Source organism: Mytilus californianus, unplaced genomic scaffold, assembly GCF_021869535.1.
Source record: "Mytilus californianus isolate M0D057914Y unplaced genomic scaffold, xbMytCali1.0.p SCAF_9, whole genome shotgun sequence".
Lineage (NCBI taxonomy): Eukaryota > Metazoa > Mollusca > Bivalvia > Mytilida > Mytilidae > Mytilus > Mytilus californianus.
The window spans coordinates 78,985,924-79,004,475 of record NW_026262745.1 but is presented as its reverse complement, the minus strand read 5'-3'; the positions used below and the strand labels follow the sequence as shown (position 1 = coordinate 79,004,475).

General features: G+C 31.9%; 1 protein-coding gene across 6 annotated transcripts in view; it reads right to left on the bottom strand.

The window, feature by feature from the left end:
• Window positions 1–10,113, bottom strand: part of LOC127716385 (serine/threonine-protein phosphatase with EF-hands 2-like) — a 214,437-nt gene extending 204,324 nt beyond the window's left edge. For 5 of the 6 annotated variants that reach the window (XR_007988893.1, XR_007988894.1, XR_007988892.1 and 2 more), the window contains exons 1-2: window positions 8,243–8,366; window positions 3,619–3,707 (exon numbers count right to left, since the gene is read on the bottom strand). Coding sequence is in view for 1 of the 6 variants with exons in the window: in XM_052222570.1 (XP_052078530.1) it covers window positions 3,619–3,676 (58 nt within the window). In the remaining 5 variants the exon portion in view is untranslated. Of the gene's footprint in view, window positions 1–3,618; window positions 3,708–8,242; window positions 8,367–9,509 lie in introns of those variants that run through there. The other variant, XR_007988895.1, reaches the window with a different exon arrangement.
• Between the last annotated feature and the right edge of the window lie 8,439 nt (window positions 10,114–18,552).

The window sequence follows — 18,552 nt, the reverse complement described above, 5'->3', positions numbered from 1 at the left end:
TTTTAGCTATAAAAAGGGAACATTTTAGGGCTTAATTCAACCTTTTCCTTTCAAATATTGAAATTGCAAAAGTACTGACAAAATTCATGAAAAAAAAAACTCTATAGTATCAAGTGTTGGAACCAATTCTATAAATACTGAATTAAATCTGACCTAATAGATTAGATAGTCATTGAAAGCAAAAAAAATTTTAAAAATGGCAACAATTTTCTGAAAGCTCGTTACCAGGGCAGACCTTCAAATTGACCAAGCTTCAGGCATCAATCAGGAATAAAACTGTACAGATTTATATAGAGCAGTATCTACATCACAACAAATAAACTAAACTAGAGGCTCTAAAGAGCCTGTGTCGCTCACCTTGGTCTATGTGCATATTAAACAAAGGACACAGATGGATTCATGACAAAATTGTGTTTTGGTGATGGTGATGTGTTTGTAGATCTTACTTTACTGAACACTCTTGCTCCTTACTATTATCTCTATCTATAATGAACTTGACCGGTAGTTACAGTGGAAAATACTTTGTAAAAATTTACAATATTTATGAAAATTGTAAAAAATTGACTATAAAGGGCAATAACTCCTTAAGGGGTCAATTGACAATTTTGGTCATGTTGCCTTATTTGTAGATCTAACTTTGCTGTACATTATTGCTGTTAACAGTTTATCTCTATCTATAACAATATTCAAGATAATAACCAAAAGCTGCAAAATTTTCTTAAAATTACCAATTCAGGGGCAGCAACCCAACAACGGGTTGTCTGATTGGTCTGAAAATTTCAGGGCAGATAGATCTTGACCTAATGAACAATTTTATCCTCATCAGATTTGCTCTAAATGCTTTGGTTTCAGAGATATGAGCCAAAAACTGCATTTTACCCTATGTACTATTTTTTAGCCATGTCGGCCATCTTGGTTCGCGGGTGGGGTCATCAGACACATTTTTTTAAACTAGATACCCTAATGATGATTGTGGACAAGTTTGGTTAAATTTGTCTTAGTAGTTTCAGAGGAGAAGATTTTTGTAAAAAATTACAAAAAATTACGAAAAATGGTTAAAAATTGACTATAAAGGGCAATAACTCCTTAAGGGGTCAAATGACCATTTTGGTCAAGTTGACTTATTTGTAGATCTTACTTTGCTGAACATTATTGCTGTTTACAGTTTATCTCTATCTATAATAATGTTCAAGATAATAACCAAAAACTGCAAAATTTCCTTAAAATTACCAATTCAGGGGCAGCAACCCAACAACGGGTTGCCTGATTGGTCTGAAAATTTCAGGGCAGATAGATCTTGACCTAATGAACAATTTTATCCTCATCAGATTTGCTCTTAATGCTTTGGTTTCAGAGATATGAGCCAAAAACTGCATTTTACCCTATGTACTATTTTTTAGCCATGTCGGCCATCTTGGTTCGCGGGCGGGGTCATCGGACACATTTTTTAAACTAGATACCCTAATGATGATTGTGGACAAGTTTGGTTAAATTTGTCTTAGTAGTTTCAGAGGAGAAGATTTTTGTAAAAGATTACAAAAATTTACGAAAAATGGTTAAAAATTGACTATAAAGGGCAATAACTCCTTAAGGGGTCAAATGACCATTTTGGTCAAGTTGACTTATTTGTAGATCTTACTTTGCTGAACATTATTGCTGTTTACAGTTTATCTCTATCTATAATAATGTTCAAGATAATAACCAAAAACTGCAAAATTTCCTTAAAATTACCAATTCAAGGGCAGCAACCCAACAACGTGTTGTCCGATTCATCTGAAAATTTCAGGGCAGATAGATCTTGACCTGATAAACAATTTTACCCCATGTCAGATTTGCTCTAAATGCTTTGGTTTCAGAGATATAAGCCAAAATCTACATTTTACCCCTATGTTCTATTTTTAGCCATGGCGGCCATCTTGGTTGGTTGGCCGGGTCACCGGACACATTTTTTAAACTAGATACCGCAATGATGATTGTGGCCAAGTTTGGTCAAATTTGGCCCAGTAGTTTCAGAGGAGAAGATTTTTGTAAAAGTTTACGGACGACGGACGACGGACGACGGACGCAGGACGACGGACGACGGACGCCAAGTGATGAGAAAAGCTCACTTGACCTTTCAGGTCAGGTGAGCTAAAAATCAGCCAGCAAAAAAATGAAGATTGATATATTTGTTATTCTGTATAACATCACAATAATAAATGTCTAACAAAAAAAAGTGACATTGTGACTTGCTACATCTGTTAAACATAAGTGTTACAATAAAAATTAAAATAAGGTGATCAGGTGTTATATGATAGTGATTTGACTATAACTTCTGTATAAAATCACCAAAATAGTGCTATCATACTTTACCTATCTCAGTATTTCTATCAACTGCCAAGATAGTAAACTTTTAAAGACAAACAATATTGATTATAATGACAAATATTTTTTTTCAAAATAGCTCTAAAATTCAAAAACGGAACAGTTATTCAATGACATATAAAATATTATATGTACAAATATCATCCAGGAACAGCCAATGGATGATTCCATAACAGACTACTTGACAGAAAACCAAAAATAATTTAAGTATGTATTATAATGCAAAAAGGGTTTTGGAGGGATAAGAATTACACCATCTTTGTGTAGTATAACCTGAGGAGAAGGAGTTTCTACTGAGTAAACAAGAATGGAATTCAAAATCAAAACCAATCATTTGGAATCTGTTTAAAATGCTATACTTTCTACAATTCTATACTGACATGAACTAATTAGAACTGCAGTTTATGGTAGAGAGTAATTAAAGCAGCTTTATTGAGCAAGCCAACATACACCAGGCAGCCATGCCCCACATATTTAATATATGATATTTTTACAAGTTCCCCTCTTGAAATAATGACCCCTCATTTATGATTTTCTTTATTATGGATCTCATCTAATGTTTTGATAGGTGTAAACCTTCATACCAATTTCCAGTGGATCTGAGAAGAAATGAAGGCACTACTATCATGGCAACAAGACCATATCCTGAAAAAAATCATTCACAATTTCTGATTTTACTGAGTTTCGAAATCATCAAAGTTTTTGATGAGTTGAATCCTTCATTAAAATTTAAAGAAGATCTGACAAAATTTTAGGTGCTAGCTTTTGACAATAAAGGAGCAACAGACAGAAAAATTGATGAACGGGACAAAACATTATACCCTTGGCAAGTTTGTTGCTTTGGATATAATAATGCAAATTTTAATATCCAAATTAATAGCAAGCTAATAACTCATCATTCAGAAACCTAATTCTATAATTCAATTTTGAGACAAGCAAGGAGTATAACTATGGAATGTTAATTACAGTAACATTGAAAGTCATACTTGACCTTGAATACAAACTTATTTGCATCTTTGGTTTGCTGTCACATTAAGATATAAGCCACACACCCCTATTCATTTTGACCTGTATTTCATGGTAATCAGCAATGCTGCAAATTTATATTGTCTTATTTTAAAGAAATCTGAAGTAAGCATTCAGAAATCCCTTTTACCATTTTGAGATTAAGTCAAGAGGCACAACTCTGTAATGGTAACTAATACAACATTAATATCCAAACTTGGGTCTGCATTATCTTCTTATTTGTCTTACCTTTATCTGATTTAGTATCTTCAACTACTTTGACATGTTTAGCAGAGTTGCAGCCCATGTTCAGGGTGGTAGAGCCATGATATCTCAATCTGAAAATGGAAAGTGAAATTGAAAAATTTCGGTCTCAATCATCTTAATCTGACTCGTTTTACTGGTACTTGAGGACAAAACTAGAGGATCTAAGGAGCCTGTATTGCTCACCTGGCATTTTTGCATAAAATTGATATTGAAACAAGAACATTTGTGCAGAACAGAATGAAACTGTGTGGACCAAAATCTTGTCTAATGTCTTGCTGATAATTTTTTCTGCACAAAGTTTTCAAGATATGTTATAGGCAAAAATGTAAATAAATATGTTAAATTTGCAAGTAATTGGTATCAACTCCTATAAGAAGTAAATGACTTCTGCATTTTGACTTATTTGTAGATCTTATGGGTTACCCATCCATGACACAAAATCAGTACATGCACAGAAAAAACACACAAAAAAACAAGGAACAGCGCTTTTATTGCTTTTCTTCATCTCAAAGTCATTGTGAAGCCTTCAACATGGAGCAAAATAAAACAAAAGAATAAAAGATGGCACCTATCACCGGCTTGAATGGAATTCTTCGCAAAAATAATTCGGATAGACTTTGTAAGATGTAACACCAAAAACACAAAAGGGAAAAATATCACTAATGGACAGATGACAGATGAGAAGGATGAAGACAGGTGATCGACATACTGAGCAAAGTCTTTGAGCACACACCATTATGCAATGACTATAAATTTATAATACCAGTCATATGGCACATCAAATCATATTCAGTATCTTGTAATTTTGTATTAGTATTATATTTAATGTAGCCAAAGTCTTATGAAACTGTTACTTTCCAGAAGAAATTTGATCTAATATAAAGCAAATTATCCAAATATCCTTTTATCCACTATAAGTTCTTTACTCATTACAGGGAGGCTTATGTCAATTTTGCTGTGCACGCAAAGCTGAAACAATCATCCATACCATGAAAATAGATACCTAAATGTACTTGACAAATAATACAACATTGTACAATTATCTGACAATTATTATTTTTTTTTATTTTGAATCATGTAAATAAAAAAAAACAAATCATAAGACTTTTTACATTGTAAAACTTTTTTTCAGAGTTCTAATATTGAATCATCTTTTTTCAGAATTTTTATATTGAATCATCTTTTTTTCAGAATTTTTATACTGAATCATCTTTTTCAGTTTTTTAATTTGAATCATCTTTTTTCAGAATTTTTATATTGAATAATTTTATTCACATTTTATAACTGAATCATCTTTTTTCATATTTTTTATATCGAATCAACTTATTCAGATTTTATGCTGAATCAATTTATTCAGATTTTTATATTGAATCATTGTAATTAGGAGATAACAGTATTGTATTTTAAGTCTGACCTTCGTTAAACTTAGATTTTACTGTCGCAAATTGAGTTTACCTAGCGATGTGTATGCGTAGTGGAGCTAGGTGAAAGGATATTTGCTACAATAAAATTAAGTTTTACAAAGGCCAAGCTTAAATACAATACAGTTATCTCCATTCTAATGTCACATATTAAAATAAATTCCATTTTAGTAAATACTTTGGCTTAAAAATGCCATAGATTAAAAAGTCTGTGAAAGTGCTACATCGTCTTTGGCATCTAAACAATGTGATGTTATAGGTATGCTCCTGATGTCAAACATAACCACTAGACTTATTCATACTTTTCGCACGCTTTGAATGGTCTAAATATTGACAAAAAGATTGATTGATTGATTGGTGATTACTTTATGCTGCATCAGCACAAAAAGGCTATATCTCGGCGATTGACAAAAAGAAGATTTCCAGGCACAAAATGTGACTTTTTTGTTTATTTTTTTAGAAATTGCATACTGTGGATTCATTTATTTTCGTGGGTATCAATTTTCGTGGATTGAGGAAAACTTGAATGTTCGTGGATATTTAATTTCGTGGTTTCGGCAAAGTCTGCATTCACGCATTTAGAAAATTTGTAATTCGTTGAATATTTAAATTCGTGGTTCCCCTGTACCCACAAAATCCACGAAAATTGGTATCCAACGAATATTAATGAATCCACAGTACCAAAAATATTCAGAAATCCAAATGGTGGCTTTCATTAGTTACGTACTGGTAGTACGTGGAATCTAACCCTTCAAAATATTTGTCAACGTCCAATTCTTAACAAATAGCATTAGAATCAAAGTTTTATATCAAATCAATTTATTCAGTTTTTTTTTTTTATATTGAATCATCTCATTCAACTCATGAGAACTGATGAAAATTGACAGTAAATGTTACATAATTTTCTTAACTTGAAAATGATTTTTGTAATTTTATCCTAATTGGATTTTGTTTGACACATCAAAGTAGCATAATTCAACCAGAAATTCTCTTTACTGGCTTTTACTCAAATTGTAAGAAAAGTTACGTAATTTATTAGTTTTCCTGTATCTCGTTTTGCTGTTGTTCACTCATCATACTTACTATACCTGAATTAAATCCTAAACCATATATGCGCTAATTAATTTTCATGCAAATTGGATGTTCTATTTTAGTATTTTCATAAACTGTTGAGAACTCAGGTGAAACACAAAAGTAAATTCACCTGAAGTAAGTTGCTTCACCTGGAAAATATTGATTTTTATACCCTTACAATTCTTGGCTCACCTGGCCCAAAGGGCCAAGTGAGCTTTCCTCATCATTTGGCTCCTGTCCTTTAAATTGCAATATGATCTGCAAGACAAGAACTTCAAATAAATCGAATTGCGGAATCTCCTTATTGGAGTCTTTACTCCTGAATGACTATTTTCACAATTTTTTGCCGCTTTTGCCTATTATCTTGAAATTTAAGCTAAATACTATAATAGAGAGATAGACACTTTAAATAGCAAGGCAAATAAGTCAAAGGAGAAGCCCCGGCAAGACCCCTTTTTGGTCCCAAAATATAGCATTTCAAAAACTTGTTGAAAATGTAAACTTTAGACCGTACTGTGACCTATAATGGTTTACTTTTATAAATTTTGACTTGGATGGAGAGTTGTCTCATTGGCACTCATACCACACCTTCTTATATCTATTTTAGCTACTTATTGGAAAGAAGAATAATTTTGTTACATACATATGGGCTGTTTTGACAACACAATGTACATGCACCAGGTACTAGCATCATTAATTCATGCAAAATTACTGAAATCTTCACAATTTTAGAATTTGTGCTTATTTTCTAGACGGTTTTTGTCTAAAATGGAAGTGGCCACATTTGTGTTCAGTCTTAATATTTAAATATATGTTGTATTTGATAATGATACATAAAATACATAAAGGTTGAGACTGAACATGAATGCGGCCACTTCTTCCATTTTAGACAAAACCCATCTGAATAGTGACATTTTGTGGCATATTTGATAGATTTTTCATATCTAATCTAAATTTAGGAATCTTTAATGACCAAATTAGTTCAAATCTTTTACATAAACTAATTGAATCGGCTGAAGAAGACACTTCAGTGTTTAAAAAATGTCAAAAATCTTTCATCAGATGTACTTCAGATTTCAAGCCAAAATAAGCCCTTACCAGACCTTCTCCTTTTGCTGAAATAGATAGTTGACTCTTTATTGGAGTGATTGCCCTTAAATGACAAATTTTTGTAGCCTTTTTCTTATTTTTGGGCAAAAACTTAAAAGAAGATAGAAAGAAACTGTAAACAGAAAAGAAGATCAGCAATACAAGATCAACAAAAAAAGTGATTGGTGTCATGAATTTTATTCTAGTCCACAATGTTAAAGAGTGTCCATTGTTGAAGATGCACAGGTGAGCAACACAGGCTCTTTAGAGCCTCTAGTTTTTCATAGGTTAAGGTGAGTTCATATTGAACAGACCCAGTGAAAGTTTATTGCTTCTATTGTTTTGGTTGCAATATATGTCTTAGTTTGAATTGTGAGAGCAAATTAAAAACTCTCCAAATATAATAATATCATATTTCATATGAATTCCAATATTTTGGGTGTTGAAATAACAATGAGTATGAGAAATAAATAATGACAAAAAATTGTTGCCAGTATCAGGTTTTTTTCAGTTTCAAGCAATTCAAAAACTACCAGTAACTGATGGAAAATGTCCTGTTACTAGCAAAAATGGGATAGGGACTGATTGAATTAAAGTAATTAAATCAATTTTAAAATACAAAGATATAGATAAATTGATAACCAATCGACTCAATATTTTTTTACGAGTTGATTCATAAAAAATAACTGTATAGCACTTAATTACTTAACAATTTTCAGCATTTTTCACGAGTCATGTACCCATTGCAAAAATTTCTAAGCAAATTAGACTTTATGCAAAACTTTTTTGAAGAAATGGCCTTACTGAAAAGTCTAAAAGGATTAATAACCAGGATTTTCAACTAACTGATTGAAAAAACATTCTTCAAAGCAATAACCTTCTTACCCAAAACACATTTCTATTATGCAATGCTTTAAACTTTGATTAAGTAAACAAAGAAACTGTTATATGTAATTTTTTATTAATGTCTAACCTACAGAATTCATTAGATTATAGACCATTCATACAATTTCAAATCTTACCTTGAGAATACATCCGATGATAGACCTTTCACATACTTTTCAAGTCATCTCTTTGTTACATTACAGCAAGAAAAACTCTCTTTTTATATTATCTGATGATTTCAGTACTCAAACTGTATTTGTCCTGAAATAATGTTTCCGACGTTATATATATACTCGTTCAGTAGTTGTAAATTGCTTATAATTAGTTTTGTCTAAGTAAGACGTCATCAGTAGATATGTGCCATATACATTTAATTACTATCATCAACCTGTATATTTATATAGGTAATATAAATTTTCAATGAAATTATAGAATGTGAATGATAATGTCAATTCACAAAGGAGGTTATTGATGAGGTCCATACTGACAGCCTTATTTGTACATCTGCCTAGTCTGAGAAAAGCATGAATGTGTTACAACTTTACAAAGCTGTTGCCTGGTCGGAGAAAAAAAGTTAGAAATTTACAAAGCTGTTAAGTATATTGCGTCTTCTGTACCTGCATTGAGCAAGTTTACTTAAATGTAATCCGGATAATGTCAGAACAGAAATGGTCAAATTCTGGATGATGGTCCAATCACATTAACAAAATGAATAAAATGCTCTGCTGGGGCGCAGCTTGATACGACCGCAGAGGTCGAACCCTGAACAGTTGGGGCAAGTATGGACACAATATTCAAGCTTGAACAGCACTGAATTTGGATTGTAATTAAATATTTGACACAACATAGGTTTCTCACACAGAATGAAAGTGGTCTAAGAACTTAAAAATTTTTAATTTACCTATTCAAACCATATCATTATTATTTGCTTTTATATATAAATCAGAAATAACCAATTTAAAATGGAAAATTTTAAAGAAAAAAAAGGGGAAAAAAAATCCCCCCCCCCAAATTTTTTGAACCCCCTTATGATTCATCACCCCCAAACTCAATCCCAGCCTTCCCTTTGTGGTATGGTACCTTGCAGTACAATTTCAGAGAGATCCATACACTTGAACGCAAGTTATTGTCTGGAAACTAGAAAAATGCTTATTTTTTGGCCCCTTTTTGGCCCCAAATTCCTAAACATTTAGGGCAATTACCCCCATACTCAAACCCAGCTTTCCCTTTGTGATATGGAACCTTGCAGTACAATTTCATAAAGATCCATACACTTACACACAAGTTATTGTCCTGAAACTAGAAAAATGCTTGTTTTTTTGCCCTTTTTTGGCCCCTAATTCCTACATGTTTGAGGCAATTACCCCCAAACTCAATTCCAGCTTCCCCTTTGTGATATGGAACCTTGTAGTACAATTTCATAAAGATCCATACACTTACACACAAGTTATTGTCATGAAACTAGAAAAATGCTTGTTTTTTGCCCCTTTTTGGCCCCTAATCCCTAAAATTTGGAGGCAATTACCCCCAAAATCAATCCCAGCATTCCCTTTGTGATATGGAACCTTGTGATACAATGTCAGAGAGATCCATAGACTTACACACAAGTTATTGTCATGAAACTAGAAAAATGCTTGTTTTTTGCCCCTTTTTGGCCCCTAATTCCTAAAATTTAGAGGCAATTACCCCCAAAATCAATCCCAGCATTCCCTTTGTGATATGGAACCTTGTGATACAATATCAGAGAGATCCATACACTTACACACAAGTTATGTCTGGAAGTTACAAAAATGCTTATTTTTGGCCCCTAATTCCTTAACTGTTGGTACCATAACCCCTAAATCAATCCCCACCTTCCTTTTGTGGTAATGAACCTTATGGTAAAATTTCATTGAGATCCATTCACTTAAACTAAAGTTAGAGTGCGAAAACTAATGTGTCTTCGGACGACGACGACGACGCCAACGTCATACCAATATACGACCACAAAAATTTTTTGGCGGTCGTATAAGAATATGTAATTTGGGAGTTTCAAATGAGGTCTTGTCCATACTGACAGCCTTATTTGTTCATCTGCCTGGTCTGAGAAAAATGCATGAAATGAGAATATGTGCTAGTTTATAGTCATTGAGAATGTGTGCTAGTTTACAGTCATTGAGAATGTGTGCTAGTTTACAGTCATTGAGAATGTGTGCTAGTTTACAGTCATTGAGAATGTGTGCTAGTTTACAGTCATTGAGAATGTGTGCTAGTTTAATTTTGATTTTCATCCTGCTAATGTCAGAACAGCATGATGGCCAAGTTCTGGATGACGATCCAACCAAGCAAAATAAATATAATTTATAATGTAATTAGCTTCAATTGATGAAACTGTTAGATTTTTTTTTAACTTAAGGATGTTGGCTACTCTGTTTAAAAATAACAAGCTTTTTTAAAAGACTTTTATAAATTGATAGTATATAAATAACAAAACAAAAAGAGCAGAAAAAAAGGAAGGGTCCATGTCCTTGTTTTCAAGATATAAGCCATTGAAAACTTGGCGGGAAATGATTCTCTCTAGATTTAACATTGGCACTTTTTTTCTTTTAAAAAGTATGAAAAAATATGGCGTTTTAAACTACATGTAATCAAATTATGGAAAGATAAGTAGGGGATAGCGGGCATTATTTTTAATGGCATTACATGGATAAAACCAGACAATTCGGAATATCTGGCAAAAAGTTAAAAATAAGAGGAGCGAACATCCTTAAAGTTACAAATCGACAAAAAAGCATACACATTTAATCTTTTCAAGTTTTGCTGTTTAACAGGAGCTCATACTGGCTCTATGTACTAGATAACAGGAGCTCATACTGGCACTATGTACTTGATAACGGCACTATGTACTTGATAACAGGAGCTCATACTGGCACTATGAACTAGATAACAGGAGCTCATACTGGCTCTATGAACTAGATAACAGAATTGAGACATACATATGACATACTAATTCTAAAAACTTATTAATTCTCTTATCAAATCAATTGATCAATCATATTTAATTTATATGAATTATCACTTCATCATACATGGATCATTACATCTGATTTCCACATGACGCTTAATTAAAATGTTATAAAATGCAATATGTCAGCTATCCATGGTAGATTCCTGGAACTTTAAATCACAAAATTGGCAGTGGAAAGTTTTGTACTTTGACAAAACCATGCATGCATGTAAAACTCTATTGCAATATTGATGCAGACAGAAAATTTGTATTAAAAGATCAATAGATTTTCTATTTATAAAAAGTCCCCCCACTAGAACTGAAAATCTATGAATTTATTTTCAAAATGAATATACAGTCAAACCTGATATAAAGGTCACCTCAATTAAATAGCATACACACATATCAATGTCTAGTAGAAAAATCAATGCAAGTTTGGTTAAACTTTCAAGGAGTTGCAGATTCAAATACTGATTTGACTGAAATGGCTAAGTCCATGTTTTTGTATAGGAAAACCCCATCAATTACTCAGATATAAAAATAAAATAGCAGGTGCACAACTTCATGTCCGGTAGAAGAATCTGTGCAACTTTAGTAAAATTCTATTCTCTTGTATCATGGAATTGCAGCTTAAAATAAGTGTGATGTGGATGATAACACAAGGTGACAGAAGTGATCCCTCTTTGTTGCCAGTGACAGCTGGATGATGTAAGGCAACACAATGACACATTGTGTAGAGTAGGACAGTAAATAAGGTAAATGACATAAAGTTAACACATTGTATAGTACAATGAATAAGGTAAATGACACATTGAATAGTACAATGAATAAGGTAAATGACACATTGAATAGTACAAAAATAAGGTAAATGACACATTGTATAGTACAATGAATAAGGTAAATGACACATTGTATAGTACAATGAATAAGGTAAATGACACATTATATAGTACAATGAATAAGGTAAATGACACATTGAATAGTACAAAAATAAGGTAAATGACACATTGTATAGTACAATGAATAAGGTAAATGACACATTGTATAGTACAATTGAATAAGGTAAATGACACATTGTATAGTACAATGAATTAGGTAAATGACACATTGTATAGTACAATTGAATAAGGTAAATGACACATTGTATAGTACAATTGAATAAGGTAAATGCCACATTGTATAGTACAATGAATAAGGTATATGACACAATGTATAGTGCAATGAATAAAGTAAATGACACAATATAGTGTAATGAATTAGGTAAATGGCACATTGTATAGTACAATGAAGAAGGTAAATAACACACTGTATAGTACAATGATTGAGGTAAATGAAACAATTTGTATAGTACATTTAATAAGATAATTAACATACAGTACATTACAATGCAAAGGTAACTGACAATGTATAGTACTATGAATAAAGAAAACAAAGTATATCAAAACAAATATTTGGTTCTACTGATGAAATCCTATTTGATGTGTAAGTACTGATATTACAATCAAGTCCTTAGTAATTACAGTTCTACAGTCAATATCTTACTCAATAAGTAAACATCTACACTATAATGTTATAAGGGGTTTCAGAAGCTAATGAGCAGATTCAATTTATACATTTCCATGTCCTTTAGATTTCATATATTTGTTACATGAGATGGTTTTTAATATTTGGTTAGAAAAGGAAAGATTAAATATTAATGTTAGGTCACATCAATGAGACAAAATGGGAACACGACATGCAAAAGAAATAAAAGAAATGTGGCACAGTGGGTATACATCAATGAGACAGCAACACAAATGAACAAAGAGATCTAGTAGTCAACATACAGTCTCCATCAATGAGACAGCAACACAAATGTACAAAGAGATCTAGTAGTCAACATACAGTCTCCATCAATGAGACAGCAACACAAATAAACAAAGAGATCTAGTAGTCAACATACAGTCACCATCAATGAGACAGCAACACAAATAAACAAAGAGATCTAGTAGTCAACATACAGTCTCCATCAATGAGACAGCAACACAAATGAACAAAGAGATCTAGTAGTCAACATACAGTCTCCGTCAATGAGATAGCAACAAAAATAAACAAAGAGATCTAGTAGTCAACATACAGTTTCCATCAATGAGACAGCAACACAAATAAACAAAGAGATCTAGTAGTCAACATATAGTCTCCATCAATGAGACAGCAACACAAATGACCAAAAGAGATCTAGTAGTCAACATAGTGTCTCCATCAATGAGACAGCAACACAAATGACCAAAAGAGATCTAGTAGTCAACATACAGTCAATAGACGGATATCTATACACAATAAGACAAGGTAGAAATCACCCACAGTCTAAATAATTGTGAATGATTTCAAAAGTAACTATTGAAGAACTGACATCTCTGAATATAGTTTACATTGGCACTAATATTGATTTTGTCATTAGCAAATTAAAACATAACTAAATTTGTATTTTCTTTTCAAACGGGATGTATAGAGACACACACACGTTCATTTTTATCTATAAAGAAGTCACTCCTAACTATCCTACTACCTGTCGATACATTTATTTTTGGCATTGCACAAGTCATGTCTCCTTTGACTGTAAAATACTAAATCCCTGGGATGTGTTTTAGTTGATTTCAGTCTCTGATGCATGATGTTTTATTATTAATTGTTTTGGCTTTTAACTAGCTGTCAGTAACTGCGAGTACTCTCAAATCGTACTTTCTTTTTAATTTGACTTGTTGAAACTATTTGTAATGCTTTTTTGTTATTTAATGTTAACATGGATCTTGTCTATATACCAGCTTTGATTATTTGGTATTACTACTAATTTTCACTTCTTCGTACTATGAACATCAAAATTATTTCATTTCTCCTTAAATACTGTACAGGAAGTTTTATCTAGCACTTATTGTATAGTTTTATTGTTGACATTCACCCCATATGTACCAAGTGTTAAATTAGTTTTATTGATATTAAAGAAATTTCTTGGTATTCCTAAACGGAAGATTTTACACACACAGAAGAAGAAGTATACTTAACAACAAAATTATTTTCATTTACTTGTGTATAATATGATGCAGGTTTTTTCAAAAGTGATGATTTTCTAAATATTGTTTAATATTTCACAGTGGTATCATACTTTAACTTTGTTTAAACCTGCTTATTTACTTTTAACCTTAATTATTTATCCCTTATAAATTATATTAATTATGTATTTGCATTCAGGTATCACAGATCAATTTTATTACTTCATTGTGTGTTATTTTACGTTTTTTGATTGAGTTAAGCCTTCCAATTGATATTTTATAGTGTGTCTTTTTATGTTGTGATGTTATACTATTGTTTCAGAAAAAGGAGAAGGTTTGGTACCATTAAAACGTTTAATCCCGCTGCAAATGTTTGCACCTGTCCTAAGTCAGGAATCTGATGTACAGTAGTTGTCGTCTGTTTATGTAGTTCATACATGTTTCTCGTTTCTGGTTTTTATATAGATTAGCCCGTTGGTATTCCCGTTTCAATGGTTTTACACTAGTAATTTTTGGGGCCCTTTATAGCTTGCTGTTCGATGTGAGCCAATGCTCCGTGTTGAAGGCCGCACCTTGACCTATAATGGTTTACTTTTATAAATTGTTACTTGGATGGAGAGTTGTCTCATTGGCACTCATACCACATCTTCCTATATCTATCAACACAAAATTCTCCAAATAACATTCAAATATGACAAAATACAACCACTGGTAAAGTTCTTTACATAGGTTCAGCCAAATTAAAATGAAAGGATATTTTAGGACAGTGTCTTCAATGTGCTACTATTGGCAATTTTCTATTTTCTTTTCCAGATTTACATGACAACAATGAAATGACCTATCTTGTCATTACAGTTTAACATTGGATTGTCATTTTTGTGATTTTGTGATAGGTAGTAGATCGAGTTTAGTTCTTCAAAGCAATGAAATGAAATGTAGGTTACCCTGCTTGTGCCGAGAGAAATGAGGTCTAAAATTGGAAATATTTGTAATTATGTTGAAATTCTGATTTGGCCAAAATATCAAATTTGAAACAGTGATCTGACTTATATATCAATATCGCAAATGACTTTGAAGTAATTGACAAAAATCTTAATATCTTTTGTTTTAAAAATGGTTAGAATCCAAGAAATTATCAACTTTCATTCTGACTGATTGATTGATTGACTGATTGATTGTTGTTGGCTTGATACAGACTGGCAAATCTGTCAAGAAAATAATGCAAAAAAAGTGTTTTTCTTTTGATCCATAGCTTTTTCATACTGCTTAAAGGGATCATTGTTTTTCTTTCTCTACCCTTTCTGTTCCCTTTTAATCCTACTAGAAGATGCCTGCGAAATCGCAGTACAATTGGGTAAGTGTTGAAATAAAGAGTGTCAAGGGTGCCTGTGTTTACACATAAAAAGGGGGAGGGGTCTGGACGTCGGGTGCCTGTGTTTACACATAAAAAGGGGGGAGGATCTCTTCGACACATTCAACGCCCATTTCATTTTTGGACAGTTCTGCACCTGAGTAAAAAGGGTGGATGTCTTTTAATTTAGCAAAATGATGCACTTACAATACAATACAGGATCCTTATAGGCCTAACTGTCCTATTTTCTATCCTCTCTTCTTACTTTCATTTGGATTTTGCGGGCAGTACGACGACTGAGCATGCACGAAAGCATATAAGACACGGATCGATAACCTTCTCCGAATTTGGATATTTTCTCAAAAATTGACGTTTTCTGTGGAAAAAAGATTGTTTCAAAGACAAATTTAGGAAGTACAAAACACTACATTTATACGTCATATCACAAATATTTCCGACTTTGTATGGTTTCAGAGGAGTTGCGGCTCAATGAAATCGGTCTCTCCCTTTAGTAGTATAGATATTGAATGAAGGAATATTGAAATCCAATTAACTTATGTAATATGATGAAGTTTTGAATAACACCAACATTGGACTGCCTATTAGATCAATTCTTTAATTCTAACCATTCCTTAAATATTGATTTCAATTTGAAATATATTAAATTCAATATTGTCTCAACACTTATTTATACAAGGAAAATAATCAAAAAAAATTATCACGGAACATAGTTATTTACATTGGTATCTTTATTAAGTGTTAATTTCATTATCAAGACTAAACCAAACAATGTGATGCTTGCAGATCCTTAATGGTTGGTTATAGAAAAACAGCTTTAAACATGTAACAATAGTATTTCAAACTGACAATGCTAAGACTAAGAATGGGTAGATTTTTCAAAAAGTTACAGTTCAGAAAAAACAACAAATGCCATTAAAATTCTACTGCAATAAAAAAAAAAACATACCATACCAAAATAAAGAGTTACACTATTTTGATATGACTGAAGCAAAATATAGAAGTCTTCTTTGGAATCTGTTTAAATACCAAATCATTCTAATACTTATCTAAAGTTCTTGAAAAGTAGAACCAAATAAAAAATTGTCAATCAAAATTTATTTTTTATCTTGGATAAGGTTCTGATTCTTTTGTGTGAGAAGCAGAATTTTGTGAGTGGACTACGCATTTTTGTCTATTTCAAATTATTTTCGATTTAAAAAAATAAAAATAAAAATTGATATTACAATTACCTTTAAAAAATGTCCTTCGATATCTTTTTCTATGCAAGTAAAAATTTTCTTACTCTCCTACCATAGGAAATTTTTACTTACTCTTTTTTCCTTCCATCTTAGGAATTTATTTTAGCTCCCATCTAGCCTTCTCAAAAAGTACATTCAGCCTACCACTGATTACAATGTATATGTAATCAAAGAAAAATACATTAGAAGTTTATATCTTACCTTAAAATTTCCTTTTATTTCCACAATTACGTCTATTTTTGTTCTACGATATTTCACTTCTGAGTTTCCAGTGTATATATTGTATCTAAATTTCTAATTAGTCTGTTGTTTACCCAACTCTGTACAATAATTATCACATCCTTACGGTGAACATATTTACTGGAAACACTATTAAAATTGATTGAAATTGATTCTTTCAATTGAATAATTTTGTAACCTAAACAAACTGGTTAGAAATGTTGAGATTTTACGTAGATTGTAAAGAAAGACCCAAGCGTTATTGTGGATTCAATAAATGTGATTAAATCTAACTACGTAGATCAATTCAGTATGACACTATGTAAATCCTGAAAAAAAACAGGCATCAACTTAAAAAATTTACCACAACTTTGTAGATTTAATAAAAAATTGATTTCCATAATCAACAAGAGAAATTTTCAATCTATTTTGTAAATTTGTGTCCATAAACTTTAAATAAGCCATAGAACAGTGGGTTCAAATTTGTTTGTTAGTATAACACTGAACACTGCTGTATTTGTTGTGTCTGTAACAGTTATGGTTTCACATCAGATTTGTTATATGGATACCAGTCTATATAAAAACCTGATATACTAATTTCTGATACTCTGAGGTGGATCTCACTGGGGTCTAAGCATGAAGCAGGATTTTTTATAAGTGTGACTCATGGGTCAAATCATTGTCCGATAAAACAGGAAAAGAAGTAGGGTGGGACACCTGAAATTACAATCGTTATTATTACAATGATAAGCGAGATACAGGAATCTGACAAAATAATAATCGGGTTCTGGGATCAGACCCCCCCCCCCCCCCCCCCCCCCCCATTGAGACCCCCTCTGAGGGCTTCATGATTATCAATAACCAAAAATATTAATTTGAAAAAAAAAAATAATTATGGAATCTATTTAAATATTTCCTAAAGGTGATGCTAGAGGAACTGACTGTATGGGTTTTTCTCATTGTTGAATGCTGTACATTAACGTATAATTGCTTACATCCACTTCATTTGAACTTAGGTGGATAGTTAATTGTCTCATTTGCAATCACATCCCATCTCCTTATTTTAATAATAAAAAAAAAATCACTTCTTTATAGTGATAGAGAAATGAAGCTAGGTGAACTGACCTTCAGGGGAAAAGAATCCCCTTTCTTCACATTTTTATTAAATCACGTAAAAATCAACTACATGTATAAATATGCAGGAGCCGTTTTTCCAGGTGGTATTCCCTAAATCCACCACCACCCCTTTTATCATTGTAATCCAAACCTGAGTCTTTCAAAATTCTATTGGCTTAAAAACGGAAAAAATAAATGAACTAATTTGAGAATTATTTTTACGACTTTCTCAAATGACCACTATGTCTATTTTATTGATACAACCCTACAAAACTTATTTACAATGTTATTACACTTTTGTTTACAATTGACCCGTACAAATCAATTTAAGATTTTATAGTTATTGCATTTATTTCTGCCATATATAGACAACCATTAGAAAAGAAAGACCAATTCAAATGCAAATTGACAGAGACAAGGTACTGTAATTGAGAATTTGTTACTACATGTATCAGACACTCTCAAATCATACTTTTGTGTTAATTTG